This window comes from Antrostomus carolinensis, unplaced genomic scaffold (assembly GCF_000700745.2).
Source record: "Antrostomus carolinensis isolate BGI_N321 unplaced genomic scaffold, ASM70074v2 scaffold30737, whole genome shotgun sequence".
Taxonomy (NCBI): domain Eukaryota; kingdom Metazoa; phylum Chordata; class Aves; order Caprimulgiformes; family Caprimulgidae; genus Antrostomus; species Antrostomus carolinensis.
In genome coordinates, this window is record NW_010329998.1 from 31,647 (window position 1) to 51,306 (window position 19,660).

At 52.6% G+C, this 19,660-nt stretch overlaps 2 protein-coding genes across 2 annotated transcripts in view; one reads left to right on the plus strand and one right to left on the minus strand.

Moving 5' to 3' along the window:
- Positions 1-3,602, plus strand: part of LOC104528713 (acetyl-coenzyme A synthetase 2-like, mitochondrial) — an 11,330-nt gene extending 7,728 nt beyond the window's left edge. Inside the window, exons 7-14 of the mRNA XM_010172801.1 lie at positions 1-29; positions 225-317; positions 708-820; positions 1,340-1,466; positions 2,132-2,259; positions 2,813-2,876; positions 3,216-3,337; positions 3,426-3,602. The exon at positions 1-29 is cut by the window's left edge and continues 124 nt beyond it. Of these exons, the coding sequence (XP_010171103.1) occupies positions 1-29; positions 225-317; positions 708-820; positions 1,340-1,466; positions 2,132-2,259; positions 2,813-2,876; positions 3,216-3,337; positions 3,426-3,602 (853 nt within the window). The remainder of the gene's footprint in view (positions 30-224; positions 318-707; positions 821-1,339; positions 1,467-2,131; positions 2,260-2,812; positions 2,877-3,215; positions 3,338-3,425) is intronic.
- Positions 3,603-4,790: 1,188 nt separating this feature from the next.
- Positions 4,791-19,558, minus strand: ABCD4 (ATP binding cassette subfamily D member 4). Its single transcript, XM_029086158.1, is given in 17 exon segments — positions 4,791-4,829; positions 4,831-5,087; positions 6,240-6,316; positions 6,677-6,729; positions 7,007-7,056; positions 8,202-8,238; positions 8,457-8,548; positions 8,850-9,058; positions 9,315-9,404; positions 9,585-9,676; positions 10,525-10,646; positions 11,607-11,701; positions 14,466-14,516; positions 15,345-15,470; positions 15,757-15,873; positions 19,078-19,217; positions 19,436-19,558. Coding segments are annotated over 16 exon segments (1,617 nt in total). The 5' UTR covers positions 19,188-19,217; positions 19,436-19,558.
- Between the last annotated feature and the right edge of the window lie 102 nt (positions 19,559-19,660).

Here is a 19,660-nt window from a genome sequence, read left to right on the forward strand (position 1 = left end):
CCGCTCTTCTCTTAAAGTGCTCGGCTCAGGTAAGTGCTGGCAGCATGGGCTGGAGCAGCAGATCCATGGGCACTGGGTTGTGCTGCTTCTTCCCATGAATGCCAAGAGCAGCAGCACATGAGAGCAGAAAGTGGGGAGGCCACACTATTTGGGTGAGCAGGCCCTGTGAAGCTGTGTCTCTGACCTGATCTTGCAGTTCTCTCCCCTTGTCTTTCACCTTGCAGTGGGGGAACCCATCAACAAGGAGGCGTGGGAGTGGTACTTCCACGTGGTTGGCGAGACACGGTGCCCAGTAGTGGACACGTGGTGGCAAACTGGTGAGATACATATGACCCCTCATTCCAGCTTCTGCTCTCCCAGGCTTTAGGAGTGACCTGCTGCTTTGCTGGCCAAGCAATGTTACTGACACTCTTGTACAAGCAATCCCGTAAGGGGCCGTGGACTTCGAAACATGAGAGAAATGGCCTTTAAAGCTAACCCTGAGAAACATGGAGGAGTTGACAGTAGGGAGCTGATCTCTGCTGAACTAAATGAGCAGGATCGTCCTTCTGCAAAGAGCCTTCCCCAGCCTTCTGGCAAACCCAGTCCCAGCCTGTGGTCCAGCAGGGCGCAGTGAGGGCCAGGGCAAAGGCTGGTGGCCAAGCAGTGCTACCTGGCTTTCCTCTTGTCCCAGGCTTTGATGAGCATTACAGTTTCTTTTGCTTCAGAAACAGGAGGCATCTGTATCTCACCCCGTCCTTCTAATCCTGGAGCTGAAATCCTTCCAGGCATGGCTATGAGACCCTTTTTTGGGATCAGCCCCTCCCTCCTGGATGACAAGGTACATTTATAACCTGCAGCCCAGGCACTGGCTCAGCTGTTTCTCCCCAGGCACCTGCAGCCTGTGCACTTGCTGACAGGAGCGGAGATCTGCAAGTGTGTCTTCCCTGCTCACCTCTACTAGATGGCAACCTTCTTTACTGGAAAGGGACTAACGGGGAAGCTGTTCTTCCCACTAACACAGAAGTTGAGTTGTTTTCTAGCTTTGTCCTGACAAGACAGGCTGTGCTTGGGCTCCCTGGCATGTACTGTTCCAAGGTGAGGTAGCCAGGCACGGACAGCCAGCCTCCCTGGAGAGACCCTATGTCCCACCATGGTAGGCAGCTGGTTGCAGACATCTGCTGGGAGAGACTGGGCCTGTCCCCTTGGAGTCAGGGGCACAGGACTCTCCTCACCACCTTCCCTGGCATTGCCATCACAGGGTTGTTACCACGCATAGGTAAAAAGGCAACTTCTACTGGGTAAATATAGAAATATCCCAAGTACCCTTCATGGTTACTGAAAGGTAACTATTTTACAGGGAAATGTCCTTCTGGAAAACAAAATCTCTGGAGCCCTTTGCATCTCAAAAGCCTGGCCAGGTATGGCACGAACCATTTACAATGACCACAAGAGATTTCTGGAAACCTATCTGACTCCTTATCCAGGTAAGGAAATGTGTGGTAGGTCACTGTGGAGGTGTTTGGTTGGGTTCGGTTGGGTCTGCCTGCTGGTTTTCTGCACGGGACTGAGGAGAGCTGGTACTGCTGCTTTGTTCTTCTGCAGACCCTCTGCAGTGTTGAGGCCCTTCATCTCCCCATGCCCCATACCTCAGCACTGCCTTGGGAATGGGTGTCTCTCACCCAGCTTCCCCATTGGATCTCATGTGGTTTTAGGGCAGGGAATTTGTCCTTCTGCCCCCGTGCCCTTGAGCACAGAGAGGCCTCTTGGTGCATCTCTTGCAAACCCTCTCAGTTTCTGTCACTGATCCAGAGGCACTGAGTGTGTGTCTTGATGTGAAGCAAAGGGAAGTAGCAGCAGGACCACAGGCACTTGCACTGAGCAAGGTGCTCCCAGCTTGTGGTGATGAGGCAGGCTGGGCATTAGCCAGCACACTGCTGAATGAGGGAAGGGGCCTGGTAATGGAGCAGGTACCAACAGGCAGAAGACTAACAAGGAAAGCAGGCACCTTCACCCTGACCAGCTCAGGAAGGAGCAGAGTACATGAGCCCCAGTGCCAACAGAGAGAAGGGGGTGAGTTGAGATCATGGCTGGTGGGCAGCTCACATGCTTGCTGGAAGAAGTGACCATGGCATGGTTCTGGCCACTGCAGGGTTTTTCTTCACCGGGGATGGCGTGTATCGTACCAGTGAGGGCTACTACCAGCTGACAGGACGGCTGGATGACATCATTAACATCAGCGGGCACCGGCTGGGCACTGCCGAGGTGGAGGATGTTTTGGTAAGAGGGGGGGGTGGGAGGCAAAGCCACCTGAGGGGGCAGCCAAGGTGCACTGGTGGTGCTCAGGGAAGCCTCTCTGAAATACCCAGATAGAAACACACAGCTGCTGTAGCAGCAGGGAGCACTGTTGGACCCACAGCCTGCCTGTGGGAACAGCTTCCCATCCTCTCCCCTCCCTTCTTACTCTCTGCAGCAAGGGAGGGACAAAGCCTGATAAAGTTGATGCTGTAAGTGGGTGAATTCCAAAGCAGCAGCTGGACATGTTAAGAAGGAGCATCCATGGGCCAGTAAAGATTGTGGGACTTGGTGGAGCAACCTGGAGGCACAGAACAGGGTCTAGAAGGTACAAGCCTAAAGCAGGCAGGGGGAAGATTTGTGTTTGCAGACAGACCTGCTGAGGCAAGAAGGAAAAAGGGCAGAGGCCATCTGAGGCCCTTCCTTATCTCTCTGCAATACTGTGGGCTGCAGCATCCAAACCAGGTCAGGGCAGCTCCCAGGTGGCAGCCAGCCTGCTGAAAGCACTGAGCCAAACCCCAGCCCTGTTCTCTTCCAGAACCACCATGTGGCAGTGGCAGAGTCTGCTGTCATCGGCTACCCACATGAGATCAAGGGAGAAGGTAAGATGCTTGCTTTCCTGTCCCTGAAATGCCTCTCCTGGGGCTACTGCACTGCAGTGGGAAGTGGGACTGTCACACCAGCCCCTGGTAGCAGTGCCGAGCCAGCGCCGTACAGCGTGTTAGTCGGGAATCTCGGCACAGCCATCACAACCTACATGAGACCACCTGGACCTTACTCAACGTGGCAGCAGCAGCACTGTGGCCAGAAGCACTTACAGCTCAGGCTACAAAGCATCACCTGAGGCTATCAGCAGAGAGGGACCTCACCTAGCACTAGCTGCAGGGCTCTCAGGAGCACGCTGTGCACGGTGCTCAGTAACCTGGTGGTCCTCCTGGCAGGAGCCTATGCATTTGTTGTGCTGAAGAAGGACAGTGACTACACGCAGGAGACTCTGGCTGCTGAGCTACAGGAGCTGATCTCAAAGAAGATTGCTAAGTACGCAGCTCCAGAGTACATTCAGGTAACACCTGCAGGCTGGTCCAACACCCACCCTGGCAGCCTGGCCAACCCCTTTCCTTCAGCCTTAGCTCTGCTCCTCCCTATCACAGGTCACACACCGGCTGCCCAAGACACGCTCAGGGAAGATTATGCGTCGGGTGCTAAGAAAAATTGTGGAGGACAAGACCAGTGAGCTTGGGGACCTAACCACCCTGGATGACCATGAAGCTGTGCAACAGATCATAGAAGGACACAGGTGCCTGATAGAGGGGCAGAAGAGCTGCTAGCTCAGCTCTGCCAGCAGCCACCTCCTGCTCCTCCACTGCAGAACTGGGGCCACATCCAGAAATGTCACTAAGCAAATGGTGGCCACTAAGTGCTCAGAGACAATACTTCCACTGCAGTCTTAAGAGTGACCTCTCCACACCAGACCCTCAAAACCTCTGCCTCCACACACCTGTGGGAGGCAGGAGAGAGAACATGACTCCTCATAGGCAGAACAGCAAGGGGAGGTGGGCTCTCCTAAAAGGAGGTGTTTCCTCTCCTAAAAGTAGACAACCAAACACTGTCCTCAGAGCTCCTTGTGCTTTGCAGTAGCTGTGGAGGTAGCAGCAAGGCAGGATGCCCAGCCTTGGATAGATATATTACTCCTACCCCTGCTCTGCTCTTCAGCAATAGTCTACTCCAGGACCATTGCCAATATACAAGCCTCTCCTCCAAAGCAAACCCCAGAAGGAAAACACGCAGCGGTCTGGTTCACAAATACTGTTCACAAGACTTTTCTGCATAAACATCACTGGAAAACAGGCCCCAGATTTTAATACAAAAAGGTTCCTTTGACCCGTTACCCTGTGTCATGAGGAGAGCAGACATGCCCCTTCTCTGTGCCAGCATTCTCTTCCCCTCACAGTGCATCCCTTGGCTCCTGCTGGGGAGCACAGCCGTCAACAGAGCCACAGGTTACAGAAGTGTCTTCTGCAGAGCTGTGTATCAAAGAGTCAGAGGTCCCAGCAAGGCACAAAGGGTAGAACAGGAGGCTGCATCCAAGCCTTGCACCACTGCATCCTGGACAAGTAGAGGTTCCTCTGGCCATTCCTTTTACAAACCCCATGAGGCAGTATCTTCTCTTTGGGCAGCCTAGCAGCTTAGCCCCTTCCCCTCCCAAGAGATGCAGGAGAAGGGAGCTGGGAGAAGGATGGCATAGATGTGTCTTCTCCTGGCAGAACCCCACACCATGAGTTCAGACTTGTTTCTTTGTCCATCAGTAAAATCCAAAACTGGTCTTGCACTGGATGAATCCCTTGTTGACAGCTACTGGCTCAGCAGCTCCATGTCTGCCCTTCAGAGCTCTCCCATGCGTGTGCAGGTTCTGCGGCTGGCCAGACAAGGGCATGTTTTTCAGCATCCTTCCTCAAATGGGAGCCGCTTCATCTTCTCACATCTAGTGAGCTCCCATCTTCCCTTCCCATGAAGTTTCAAAATCCAGCTGTGGAACTGCAATTCAGTAACACAAGGACTGAGGGATGTCTCTACAAGGGCATGTCCTCCCATAGCGAGGCTCTCCAGCCTCAGTTGCTCCCCCTGCTTGTGAAGGATCCTCTCTACCTCCCCTGCTTTGCCACCAGGGAAGCAGGGAGTGCTGTCTCCCCATCTCACCTTTTCTAGGCTGGCCCTGTGTCCCACGCTGATCAGTGTCATGCCCAGCTGAAGGCACACACGGTACAGTTCGTGCTCCACCTCTTCTGTCAGGGCACTGGTGGCTTCATCTAGCACTGAGAGAAAAGCTGTAAGTCCCACAAATCCTCTCCTGACCAGTCATCTCCCCCTAGGCAAAAGGGCAGCAACTGCTGAGAACGTTTCACATATTAACCAGAGCTCACCAAAAACACCTACAGAAGGCAAGTGAGGAGAAGCCTAAGGACTCTGATTTTCCTCTGGCACAGCTGGTGTCAGCCAACTGGGAAAGCTGCCCTTCCCCACAAGCCCTCGAATCCACCCAAACAGCACTGTTCACCTCATTCCTCTCCCTCAACAGCTGCCAGCCACTGCCTCACCCCCACCATTGGGAAAGCCAAGACGTGACCTTCCCAAGGCAGGCAGTGAGCCAGAGCACAGGGCTGGGCAGCAGCCTGTGCACTCCTCTAGGCCAGACACCACCAGAGCAGCCAGGACAGCCTGAGGCACCTTCCTGTCAGTTAAGGGCAAATACTACAGATCTGGAGCAGATACATTCAATTTGTTCTACATCATCTCTACAGCGTTTAGTTTGCAATCCACAGGTTCCTTCTGCCCAGACAGCACCAAGCTGAGAGGTATTTATATGTGGCTACTGACACTGGCTCTCTTCCCCCAAACCCACCCTGGCCCTCATGACAAGTCCTCCAACAGCCCTCCCCAGCCCCCAGCAGTCCCTAGCAATCCAGATGTGCAAAGGCATTAGCCCCATTTGCTAATGGGAGCCGCTTCTGTGATCAGTTAAGGACCGTTTCCCCCACCACTCCTTGTTTTCTTTTGCTGTGTTTCAGCTAAGTTTCCCACATTGCTTCCACAACCCTACAGAGGTTCACGAGCTTCTGATGCCGTGTTCCCTAGTATGCACGCTTCTTTACGTGGCAACTGGTGAATGTGCTGGGAGGGGGGGATCCTTCAGGTGCTATCAGACCTGGACCAAGAACATTAGTCACTGGATTCCTAAGAGGATGTCTTATACACAGCCTCTTGATTTACCACCCTCCACACAGATATTGAAATGTTTTCACCTCCAAATCCTCCATGAGCTACACTGCTAAAATAATGTCCAAGACAAAGCATGTTCTTAGCAAAGAAGGGATTTAGTGAGCTGTCTCTGTAGCAGCTTCTCTTTACACCAAAGGCCCTGTCTTTTCTCCCCCCCACCTCCCCTCTTTTCTTTCATAATCACTCACCTGCATATTTCGGCTGGAGGTAGAAGAGCCGTGCAAAGGAGAGCCTCTGCATCTCCCCTGGGGACAGGATGTCATACCTGCAGCAGGACTGAGATTCAATATCTCCCTCAACAAAGAGAGCTCATTTGCTGAAGAGCTTATGGTTGCTGGTATCAGAAACCCCATCAAGCAAGTGTCCCTGTATGCCCCCAGCACCTCCCTCCATGCTGGGACCAGCTGCATCCCCCTGCACTGTCAGTTGCCTGCAGAGCAACATGGCTGGTGATGCTGGCGTTGATGTTTGGGGCATGAAGGCTTTGCCCCTGTATAATGCCCACCTCCCACAGGACACAGCTGGACACAGATGTTCCTAAGTCCAGCAGCAATGTGCATCCACTTAGAAGTGTTCCCCACCCAGAGGGACCACCCAAATTCATGCAGACAGCGAGCTCCCTTACCAGTTCCAGTCCACCTGCTCATCCAGTCCTCCAGCCCTCGCCAGCAAATCAGTCTGCAGACAGCACAGCAGGCTTGTGAACACAGCTCCAGCCCTGTCAGCCCATGGCCCTGAGCATAACAACCACCCCCTTCCTGCTACCTTCTCTTTTCCCACTTGAGCTGAAGTTGCTCCATATCCCTCCTCCTCTGCCTGTCCCATGGACAGTCCTGTCCCAGCTGCAATGTCCTCACATGTGTCCAGCACATGGTCAAGCTGCCATAAAATCTCATCCCCCATTCCCCTACTGGCAGCACCAAGAAAGAAGGCAGCAACACTATCAGGGACTCACCAGTCCAGCCAGCTCCAGGAATCGCACAATTCTCTCATCATCTGCAGACCCTAGGGCAGAAAGCAGTACAGCATAAGCAGAGGCAATGTCTGCTGAGGCCACAGCTGCAAGGACAAGTTGGTGGAGTAAGACAGAAGGATTGGAAGATCTCCTGGGGTCCAGTGTAGCTGACTCAACAACTTAAAACATATCAGGTCCTGAGTTTTGGCATAGAAAGTTCCCAAAGACTGATCTTCCTTAAAAAAGGAAGCAGCGTGCCAGGAGGTATCTGGGCTCCACAGATACACCTGAGACTTGGGTCAGTCCATGGTCACAGCCAGAACACAAGGATCCAGGCTTCAGTTGCCAAGGCCCTGCCCACCAGCCACTGTCTTATGGCTGACTGCCCACTGTACACTGCAGGTGGTGGAGTCATGGGACCAGGGCTCGGGTAAGAGCCAGCAAAAGGATCCTATATGGGATGGGAAAAACCTCAGGGTGAACCAGCTGTGGAGCAGAACATACACTTGAGCTGGCACAGTCAGCAGTTATGGAAGCTGAGCAGAAGGGCTGTGCATCTGCCGTGGACCTCTCTCAAGCTGCTGAAGAGCTGCAACAGTATCTTATGGCTGCAACTACCCTCTGCAAGACTGCGACTCGCAGGTGCGTGAAAGCAGCACATAGCGCGGCTTCACTCATAAATTTAAACCTGGACATCAGCAAGCTGCAGCAGACCACATGTGGTCTGGCTTGGGAAGAGGATAGGGGAGAGAAAGGATCCACATAGTCTGACCTCAACAGCATGCAAAGCACACAAAGCCCTGGGACATCATTTGGAAAAGAGGAACAGTGAAAGATGGAGGTGGATAGAAAATGAGAAACCAAACATGGCTTGTGCAAAGGCAGGTGGTGCCAGACAGATCAGATGTATCCCAACAGCAGCAAGGTGCCTCAACATGTATGTCTAGTACAACATGCAGAGCACAGCCAGCCTGTCCTCACTGCATCAAGAGAATACATTCTCCCCAAAAAGGGAGGGAACTCGGAGCTGACCTTAACCTACGTAAGGTGAATCTTCCAGGGGGAAGCAGAGAGCAAGAAAAGTGAAATGGATGAGTGCTCCTGTTGGGCATGGTAGGGGAGAAGCTGCAATGGGTACAGGACAAGGAGCTGACACCACAGGGTTGGCTAATTGCTCTGATGAATTCCCACATACCTGAAACTGGGTAGATCTCCTTCAGGGGATAAATCACCTGTTTAACAGATCAAAAGAAGTCACGTCAGAGGGATCTGGATACAGCCCATCAGAGACGCAACAGCAGTGGCATGAACTGCTGTTCAAGGTACAAGGGAATGAGCAGCCACAGGCACCCTCCATCTTGCAGGCCTTTCTGCAGCACACAGGTTCACAGGGCACAGCCACAGCCAGGAGCAGAGCTGGGGCCAGAGCAGAGCCAGGCCCCGGGCTCACCTGCTCACGCAGGCTTCCGTCAGTGAAGAAGGGCCGCTGTGGCAGGAACACCACTCCCCGGGGGCCAAAGCAGGTCAGCATCTTGATGCTCCCTGCATAGAGACACACTCATGCCAAGCCTGCAGCACCAACCAGCAACTCCCCACCAACCCCTGTGCAGTCCTGCCCTGTGAAGTAGCCAACAGATCCCAGAAAGGGTAGATTTGCAACACAGGGCAATGCAATGAGAGCCAGAGCAGAGTATCCGATACAGAGAGGGGTGGCTCCAATGCATCAGCAACACATTTCCCATCACAAGGTGGGACTGGCCTCCCAACCCCACACTGCCACCTTCCAAACTCAGGGCAGCCCTGGTTGATAAAAAAGAAGGCTGTGGTGAGCAGCAGTCCTTACCCTGCGTGCTCTCCCAGAGTCCCCCAAGGACCCTCAGGAGAGATGTCTTCCCTGTGCCAGTGTTCCCCACAATCATCACACTGTTTCCTTGTGAGATCCTGAGGCTCAGGTCCTTGATGAGCAGCTTGCCAGAGGATGGCACTGAGAGCGTCACTTGCTCCAGGAGGAAAGCTGTGTCCCTCGGCACTGGGTCTTCCCCAGAATGGTTGCTTGGCCACCACCAAAACAAAGGAGGAGAGATCTGAGGGTAAGCCATCACGCTGAGACTAGTAAAGATGACACCTTAGACCTCCTGTGCACCTGTGACAACAGTCCTGCCCCACCCACCCTGGGAATGACAGATCACATTGAGCACTGCCTGCTCCAGCCAACAGGCTGTGACACCAAGGGCCATCTCCATCCCATAACAGCTCCACACTCCAGCACGTAAGCTGCAAGCTAGCCAGTTGCTGAGGGGAGACTCACCCATCCAAATCCCAGCTGGCTTTGGCTTCTGAGTAGTTATCATTTTTTTTTCTGCCAAGGCTCAGCAGGGTCTCTTGCAGTTCACCAATCCTGGACAAACAAGAGGTTGCAAATGCCGCGGACAACTCCAGCAGCCTCCTCAAAACATCCAACCTTGTCCCTGCTTGCTCACAAGCAACTGTGTTTCTTGTGCATTTAGCACAGACTTGGGCAAGCAGTCTTGTCCCACGCCTCCCTCTCCTGCAGAGACCTGCCTGCGGAGAAGCTCACCTGTGTGTGTAGCCAGCTACATCGGTCACGGTGCTGGAGAGATCTATGAGCTGGCTGAAGCAGCTGATGAGATAGATGGAAACAAAGGCATTCTGGGGAGAAATCACACACCAGAGCATGGATCAGTGCTGACCTGGGGCATTGCCCCTTCATCCATGGCAAGGAAGCAGCCAAGGAGTCCAGACACTTGGCCGCATCAGCAGTTGCAGTAAGATGAAGGAGGGGTGGAGAAGTCACCCAGGGTGGTGGGAGTGAAGATGACCATGTTCGGATGAAGCAGGGCGTCCCTGCTCAGTACAGCAGTTTTTGCTGGGTAGACACATGTCCTGCCACCCAGGGACCGTGTTTGTAGAGTGCCTGCTGGTCAGCCCGGGGTCCAGCACACTCACCACATCTAAGTCATGCAGATCCCTGCCACCAGCCCTGCCCCAACACCGTACATGGCTCAGAGCAGGGTGTCTCACCCTGCAGTGCCCACACAGCTATATTTAGCTCTGCATTCTCTGTCACAAGCCAGTTTTGAGTATCTGGGACTGAGTCGGGTCAGGAAGGTGAATGCAACCTGGCTCAGCCTCACAGGTGGCCAGGCTCACCACAGGCAGCAGCCCAGGGTATAACCTAGACCTGCAGCACTGTGTGGACCCAATCCCCACCCACACCGCTGAAAGCCAGAGGCTGACCTCCTGGTTTTTTTAGACAGAGGTCTGAGCTAGGAAACACTTATGCAGATGTGTCCTTGACAGCTCTCAGCCCCAGGTTAATCATACACCAGCTGGCTCCAAGCTCCCATTTCCATGTCACCATGGTCAGGGACAATCTAACCTGAAGGTCAATTGCTGCAGGTTATCCAGCCCCAATGCCACCAGCCCCACATGAAACCCTCATCCTCAGTGCCCGCTCACTCTCCACAGTGGGGTCTGGGAGATCTCCCTTAGCTCACCTTGCTGACGAGGGCACTGAGCTCTGTTGGACTCAGGTCACCGTAGACCCCAGAAAAGATGGGAATGGCAATGACCACATAGCTCAGGATGCTGCCCAGGTAGTCAAAGGTGTTGATCCCAACTGAGCAGAAGCACATTGAGAGAAGACAGTGGGTTAGAGTGGGAATCTCTGTCCCAGCCAAACTCAGGTGCAGCCCGTGAGCCTGGTCAGAGGAAGACCCATGGTCTTGCCTCAGCCCTTCACAATGCACCAGAGCAGAACCTATTTCACAGGACAGCACAAGCACCAGGGTGAAAAACCATTTGCCAAGCAAAGAGCACTTTGGGGCAAGCCCCTGAGCAGAGAAACATCATCCAGACACACAGCTCAGGAACCACCATGGGGCAAAAGCCACTTTGCCTGCTTGTTTCTACTCTTCAGAGGCCTGGATGACTCATGAGAAACAGGAAGGAGGGAAAAAAGGAAGCTCTGGGGTAAGATGGTTGGCCGTGATGTCTGTCTTGGAGCACAGGACAAGCAGAAAGACTTAAGATCCCAAACTCCCACCTGTGTCAGGTCTCTCTCTCTCCCTTACGTTCCTCAGAAGCTCACTATGCTGGTGAGATGAGGAAGAGCTGTCTTGATAGTGGTCATTTAACGCCCAAAGCTGGACCCAGTGACAACAGGAGAAGGGGGATTTTCAAGGGATAGGCTGTAGAGGAAAGAAGGTTCCACAGCTCCCAGCCCTATATACAGAGTCTTCCCCTTTCCCAGTGCTCACGCCCCTCCCTCTCTTCCTGGCCATTAAACGTCTGTGCCACAAAAAGCGCAGATTCCTGCAGATTCCCATTTAGGGGCTTGTGTTCTCTGACTTAGCTGGGTCCTCCACAACTTTGCTGTCTGTGAGACTTTTTCACAACAAGATTGCCGTCTAGGACTGCAGGAGGCACCCTCTGTTCACCCTCAGGACTTTAATGCAACAGCAAGAGGTGGGAGAGGAAAACCCAGCACTGCTGCTTTAGCAGTAGCACTCCCAAGCCCGTGGGCCACTGCAATGGAGTTACCAGGCACCCCATTTCACCCCCCAAACTCCCCACTCACTGTATAGCCACAGCTCCTTGCCTATCAGCTCCTTCTGGGTCTGCAGCAGGCTCTGCAGCCGCCGATCCGTGCGCACGTGCTCCACTCGCCCAGCCCTGGAAAATAAGATTGCAACGTGCCACAGACACCCCAGGGGCACCACAACGAGGTCAAAGCATGGGCTCTGGGACTGAGGCTTGGCACCTTAAGGGCCTGGCACCTTAGCCTCCAAGCAACAAGCTCTTTGTTGAGCAGGAACTGAACAGCCAAGAGCACCTTCCTGAAGAGCCTCACCAAGAAATTCTGGTTGGAACAAACAGCACTGCAAACCTGTCCTATAGCCCAGGGAAGCTGCTGTGGCGTACAGGAGGGGGCGAGGCAAGGCCAGACACTGTCAGCAATGCTCCAGCCTGGAGCAACGTACACCCAAGGTCACACACACTTTCCAAGCAGGGCCTGGTTGGAAGAGAGGGACAGCACCGCTACAAAGCTGGGGCAAGAAAGGACTGGGCAGAGGCGAGTCCAGGAGGTGACAGCAAGCAACACTGCCTGCATGGCTGGCAGCCCCAGGCCACCTCTTCCTGTTCCCCAACCCCAAGGAGTGGGACACGGACAAGCACCAAACAGTGCAGCCCCCGGTGTGGGCGACTCCAGCCCCACAGCCCCCCGTTTCCCAGGGATATCTCCGCAGGCATCAGAGGGTCGCCCACCACCAAGCTAGCAGTGATGTTCCCACAGCCAGGCTGAGCAGGCAGCAAGGAGGCACATCTGGGCTCTAAACCACCACCTTCAGCAAGCATGGCAGCTCCTTCTGCTCCTTCACAAGGGCTGGGCTGCCCTCAGGTGGCAAAATGCAGAGAGAGCTCCATGTCTCACTCCAGACTCCAACCTGCCACGGCAGCTACTGCCGCTGCCACCCAACACACACTTGTGCCCAGCACACACTCACGCTCCCACCGTGGTCCATGCAATGGGGCAGTGACTAGGGCCCAAGCAGACAGGGCCAGAAGCTGCACAAAACAAAAAAAAAAATGTACAGATTTTCAAAGAGTCTCAGTTCTAAAGACTCTCAGTTCTTAGAAAAATACATTTTCTTTCTCAAAAATACATCTGGTTAGAATTCAACTTGGCATTACTGCCCTACAACCCATCTCAGGTAACTACTAAGCTGCTACCTTCCTGATGAGTATTTGGAAAGGACAAAGCCTTAGACACAAAAGTTAAAGGCAAGGAGGAACCAGAGCTAGGATTTCTTTTGCAGGTGAGGAGAGATTGCTGTAATGGTTTCAGCTTTTCCTCCCATTCCCTTCAGTTCTAAAGCAAGTTTGCCAAAGGCTTAGAAACCAAAGTAAAAAGCTGACAGTGCCCGGGTTTCATTTCTTTCTTTACCAAAAGCAGGTGCAAGAGGACAAGATCTAACAGGTTCTACAAGCTATAAAGTCCAGCAACCAAAACCAGCCACTTGCCTCTTGCAGGATTCTAGGAATGCAACCTTTTAGCAAATTCCCTTATTTTTAATTAAGATTCATAACATGAAAATGCTTGGGTTTGTGCAATTCAGTTAAATTTTGGTTTCCCACCAAGTGAAGCTTCTCTAATGAAGGCACTCCATTTTCTGGTATAATAATTCACTTTTCATTTTCTACTTAGTAATAGAATAAAAAACTTCAAAATTGAGAGGAAAAGTACTGCAGCTTAAATGAGGGCACGTAATTAGAATATCTTCTCAATTAAGACAAATCATCATCAACCAATAAGAATCAACCAGTCCACAAAGAAATAATTCAAACTTGCCAATGCAAACCAAGATTGATTTCAGTTACTTAAATCAGTTTCATGCCTGTCAATATAAATCTTTATAAAATCAGTGATTTTGAATCAAACCACTTTGAGAACAGCACCACAACACTTAAAATGCTCAGTCACTACAGCATGAAGGAGCCAGATACAGATCACAGGCAGGGAAGACCAGAGACAGGACAGCTGCTGCTTGCTCAAATTCCTGGAAGAATCGCTATTTCCCAACACACAGGGCAAAGGCAGACATGTGACAAGAGAGGAGCAACAACCTCGTGCCCTTTTGGTTCTGGCCAACTCTGTGAAACACCTTACAGGCTCCAAGCAGCGGCTCAACAGACTCCAGGGCATCACTAAGCGAGGAGGTGCTGCCGGGCCCTCAGCTGCGCTCAGCTCTGGGGTAAATGGCACTGAGCAAATTCAGAGAGTAGCAGTAGAGCGTTGGGAGGGTCAGAGCAGACTGACCTAGAGGAGCAAGCAGAGGTCAGGAGGCCAGGCAACAGCTAGCACACCCGCAGAAGACATGCAGGTTAGCAGCAGCAGGATGGGAGCAGAGGCAACCTGCAACAAGTCCCCAGGGAACATCCTGACAAGACACAATGAGACCTCGAGCAATCTTCCAGGTAAGGACCTAAAAAACCTCAGCAACGGTCTCTAAGCCAGCATGGAATCTGTATCAGGCCTCTGGGGACGTTAGAAGGGAGGCAGAGAAAAAAAAACAGTTGTCTTCAGCTGCTATGGAGTCTCCTTCTCTGGAGACATTCAAAACCTGCCTGGACGCCTTTCTATGTGATCTCATTTAGGTTCCTGCTCTGGCAGGGGGATTGGACTAGATGATCCTTTAAGGTCCCTTCCAATCCCTGACATTCTGTGATTCTGTGTGATTACGGAGTATTTCTGCAGACAATGCACAGAATGCAAAGGAGAATGGAGTGTCAGGGCTGTATGATGCTGCAGTGGGACGGAGGGGACAGAAAGCGCCGGCTGCAGCAACGGGACTTGGACTCCTCTGGGATACATGAATACAAGAAGGATGCCCCAAGCTGGGACGATCCTTACGAGGACATAAAGAAATGAACTAACCTGTAGAAAGCAGCTGGTTCTGCATTGACACGAATCTGCATGTGCTTGAACCTGGACAAACCAAAAAACATCATCAGGATTGTGCACAAATGCCCAGTAAACTATGTAGCCAACATTCTTGCTAGAAGAAACTAATCTTGTGTCTGTCAGAACACTGATCTGAGGCATCTCTCGGCATAAATACTCAACAGGCTCAAAAAGGCACCAGAGACCAAGGCTTAGCACAAGGTGACATCATTCTGGGATAGCTCAGTGGCACATTTGTTTGGTATCCCACTCTCTGTACACATCTTCTCAGACCCTTATGCCTCCCATTTGCAAGCCCAGCATCTCCACCACACAGAATTACCACACCCAACTGCCCTGGTCTGGGCTCCCTGTGCCACACCAGCTTCTGCTGCTGCCCCTGGATGCCCTGAGCTGCAGGGAAAGCTGCACAGAGCCTGCCACACACTCAGCCAGTCCTGCAGGGGAAGGGGAGGAGATGAGTTACAAAGCAACTGGAAAGGCTGTGCCATTTTGGGCACTTCATGAAGTGGTGGTGAAGCATAAACTTGATTTCTGTCAGCAGATGCAGTTCACTGAACTTGCATCTGCACCTGGTGCACCTAGCAGAGGCACCAGCAACAGCAACGACCAGGCAAGCAGCATGGAGACTGGACCAGGGGCGCTGTCTGCCATGACACAGGGCACTGAAAGTGGTGGCGAGGGCTCAGTCCGCAGACTCTGGGGCAGCACTGCGCAGGCAGGCTGCTCTGAGAGCAGGGAAACTCAGGGACAAGAGAAGTAGCTGTGTACGTAGCATTGAACAGGGGCAAAAATGCAGCTTTCACAGGAGCTGCCAAGAGGCAGTGAAAATGCTGCTCTGCTGGGACTCACCTGAAATCCCCCTCCAGTTTTTCCTGCTGCACAAGTTTAGACACAATTGGGCTCATCAACACCTTGTTGACGATTGTCCCAATGACGAAATACCCGAAGATGCTCACTGGGCCTAGCCAGCCTGTACTACAGAGGAGGAGAAAGAAGTCAGCTAATAATCCAAGCAAAAGGACACCCCAGCACCCTTGGGCTCAAGAAGTCAGAGCCCTGTCAGCTGTCACCTCTCTTGGCTTTCACAGAGGTCTGGGGGCCAGCACTGCACACCCCAGCATCCCCAAGGCAGAATTTCCTTTGGAGTGCAGAGACCACTTGCCCACACATACAAGAGTCTGGGGAGTTGTAACGTGGGTGCCAGGCTCCAAAAAAGAGCATAAGAAAGAGGCGTGAAAGCAGGGCCAGGATGGATCCTTACCTGTGGAAGCACTGGTATGTGTAATAGGCCAGTGTGAAGGGTGAGATGATGACCTTGCTGGCCATGGAGCTGAGCTGCCTGCAGAACCTCTCCACATCCTGGCTGATGCGCTGGTCCCTGCTCAACACAAAGAGCCACTGACATCAGTAAAGCCCAGGAGTAAGAACCAGTACTAACTCCCTAAGAGGACACAAGCCAGGCTGCTTCATTGCCTGAACTTAGGACAGGGTGCAGGTGAACAACCCTGCCTGGGAGGGACTGCAGCTGTGACTTCCATTCCCCCATAAGAGACAATTTCCATGGCCCAACAGGACCCACCCAAGGGCCTTCCTGGCACCCAGCAAGAACAGCTCCTGCTGTTACTTTCACCCTGTTCCTTGTATTAACTCCCTGTTCTACTTTCAACAACACTGTCCAACTCTCATGTTAAAGGTCTCTGCATCCTTGTCCTTTACTCCTCTCCTGGACCCACCCCTGTACAATCAATAACTACGAGCTCTCCCCCAAACCTTCAGTACTGGTGCTGCATCTCAGGCACCAGAGCTACCAGGACTGGCTAGGGCATGGGCCAGGCCTTCACCAGCTGCTGGATATTTGCAAATGCTTCTATCAAAGCCACTCTTCCACAGCAGCTGATCACTTCGCTCTGCATGGAGTGTCCTCTGGTCCCTCTGCTGCAAGGAAGAAAGTGCTTCCACCCACCCCCATCCCACAAGAGCAGACAGCAGCACACCCATCCTCCTCACCCCATCGGCAGCAGGCTCACGGGGGGCAGGCCCTCAAGTCCCACCCGCCCCGCTGCTGAGCAGGAGTTGCACTTAGGGTAACTAGAAAGGATCTCAGCATATTTACTCCCTCAGCACCTCATCTGTCCAGAGCACGTGCATGAGGGCTTCAGTCTAATGCACAGAGCACAGGTGGAAAGGCCACGATTGTGAGTGCTGGAGTCCAGAACGAAGAGTAAGGCTGGACTCCTGCTCAGCCATCAGTGCAGATCCAACCCCAAAGACATTCATCTCTCAACTCTTTTGCAGTCCTGGAACAAGAATGGATTTCATTTTGCGGCAGCTCTCACCCTGACTGACCTTACAGTCATCATTTTTACTTTTCCTCAGACTGTAATTGCTCCCATAAAGTTATAATTTAAGACGTGCTACAGACTCATGGCAGGATATTGCTTTTTATGAGCTATTAAGCAGGAGGTAATGATAACACATAAACATGAACTCAAATGCCCTGCCAGGAGTCACAAGTGTTTGTATGCCCCTCAGAACCCACTCTTCGTTCCTTCTAGATGGATGACACCACGCATCTAACACTCAGCTTGGTTTGCAATGCAATAATGGGAGGTCACTTCGTCACCCTAGTTCATTCTCTAAGTATCCGGTACAGTGAAAAAATTCTCATCAAGGAATTGCAAGATAAAGAGAATTTTTGCACTGGCACCAAAAAAGACACTCAACAGTAAGACTGGATGTTTGAGCAGAAGCAAGGTGGTTATGAAAAACACTCTGCAGCAATCCCACACATTCGGTCTCCTAAGGCCACGAGAGCTGGCTCTATCACTGCGGAGCAGGCTGACCCAGTTATCTCAGGCATTTCACTGCACAATGTGAATGCATTCCCTAGTTAAAAATAAACCTGAGCAGGACAGTCATGTGGTGAGGGGCCTCTGTCCTACCCTTTCCCCCCCGCCAAAAGGAAAAGACAGGCGTGCAGGAGCTTCTGGCCATGGCCAATGTGCTACACTGCTTGGGAAGCACTGCATGCCAAGGTGACAGGTATGGCTTTTTAACCGCTCCTTGCAACTCCATACCACTGCAAAACACTATCAGAAACGAACGTTTAATGAGGGTGGGAGTAACTCTGACAGCAGCTGGAACGTTCATCAGCAACATGAAGCTGTGATTTCCTGTTTGGCAGTAGGGCTGTCTGACACAAGCTAGGCCCTCTCCTTGCTTGCTGCTCCCCCTGCGTGCAGCTGGTTGTTCTTACTTGGGCTGTCTCCTAGCTCTGGGCCAGCAGAAGCAGCCAGGGAACTGGTCTGGCTGAAAAAATGATACAGACAAAAAACCACCTGAGATACTCAGCACAATATCACTGTGCAGCCACAAAGACCACCACACTGTGTAACAAAAGGGCAAGAACAGGCAGCCGGGAGCACTGGGCAGCAGAAGCACAGAGGCTGCTCCAGCTCAGTTCCTTGAGGTCACCGCTATTAGCAACAGTAGGAGCCCCTGCAAGACAGCCACTTCCCACAGAGAACCCAGGCTTGGTCTCCTCTGGTGCCATCAACGTGGGAGATGGCACCAGCGCAGTGACTAGACATGGGGTGCCCCCTCCACGAAAGGAGAGCTTGGGGTCTCAAAACAACTGTAAAAAGACGCACAATTTGGATAAAGTTACCCCCTGGTTTCTAGTTTTTCAGCAAGTATTTAATAATAATTTCTTCAAACTCCAGAGGGGAAGAAAAGCCTTTACCTCTCACACGATGTCTAATGTAGGATATTTAACTCTCCAAAGTGCCTAACTAGGACAGCAGTGTGCTGTGTGCATGGAGAGGCTGGAAGGCCAGGGTCAGCAGGCAGCTGTGAGGAAGGGAAGCATTCGACCTACACTGCACAGCCCTGGCAGATCAGCAGCCCTCCAGTAAGCAGCACAGTGCATGAAGCAAACTGGAAGGGGATTTCGGGGTGGGCTGGGATAAGCAAGGACAGTCTGAACGTTCCTCTTTCTCTCATATTTCAAGTCACCCCTGACATTTCCTTCCTAGGAACAGGAAAGGGGAAATGCAGCCCTTATATAGTGCAAAACAAAGCCCTTCCTGGATGTGGCTGCCATGGGTTATCAAAACCACTAATAAAACAACTAAACAAAACTGTGTTCAGCTAGAGACTCTGGTGGCTGAAGTTCAAACAGAACGACAGGAATCATCCCAACATGGTAGCTATGGGAAGGCAAGGAGAGGCAGTGCTCTTTGCCTCCAGCCAGGCTCTTTGCAACGTCACACTAAGTGTCAAGGGTTGAGTCTGCTGACAGCGTGTTTTACAGCACCACTAGATCCCTGTTCTGTCGGGCCTCCATTTCCCTCTCAACAGAAACCCCCCCCCCCCAACACCATCATGACCAGCAGTCACAGGAGTTCCCAGCAACAGGTACCACCTCCCCTACCCAGGACAGATGAGGGTATTTGTGTGCAGATGGCAAAAGCTTCTAGAGCTCATGCAGCCCCTACCCAGAGACACAGAGAAGTCAGAAAAAGGCATGGAGCAGCCCATGAGAAGTCAAGCGACAGGCTGAGAGAAGCCAGAGGCAGCCTACGGGTTATCGATGTCCTCGCGCAGCACGTGCAGGCTGTAGTAGACCTGGCCCTGGAAGTAGCAGCTGTGCAGGTATTCGGTGAGGGATTTCCTCCAGCTCACGTACATCATGTTGCAGATAAACTGGTCGAAGCTTTTCAGCTGGAATGAGGGCAAGGAGACAGACAGGGAGAGATGAGTGAGAAGAACAAGCATTTCCCAAAATGAAATAAAAACTGTTTGTACCAGTGACCCATCCCACGCGTAGCTGCCTAACGGGGCAAGGGCAGACCCAGATCCCTTGTGCCAGGATCACGCCAGGAGCCGTGGGCAGCCTCCCCCTCTCCTCCCAAGGCATGGGAGCCTCTGTCCTGTCTCACCGTGGAGCTCACGACGATCAGAGTCAGGGCAACGGCCGTCAGCGTTTTGAACCCGGAGAAGTCCTTGTTCCCCAGGACCTCGTAGTACTGGCTGGGGATGAGGCCGACCTGGTAAATAACCAGCTGCTCTGGAGGGAAGAGGCACACAGGGGGGAGGGCGTGAGGGACAGCGGGGCACGGCAGAGGGGGGAGCAGGGGGAACGGGTGCAGCCCCCCATCCCCACC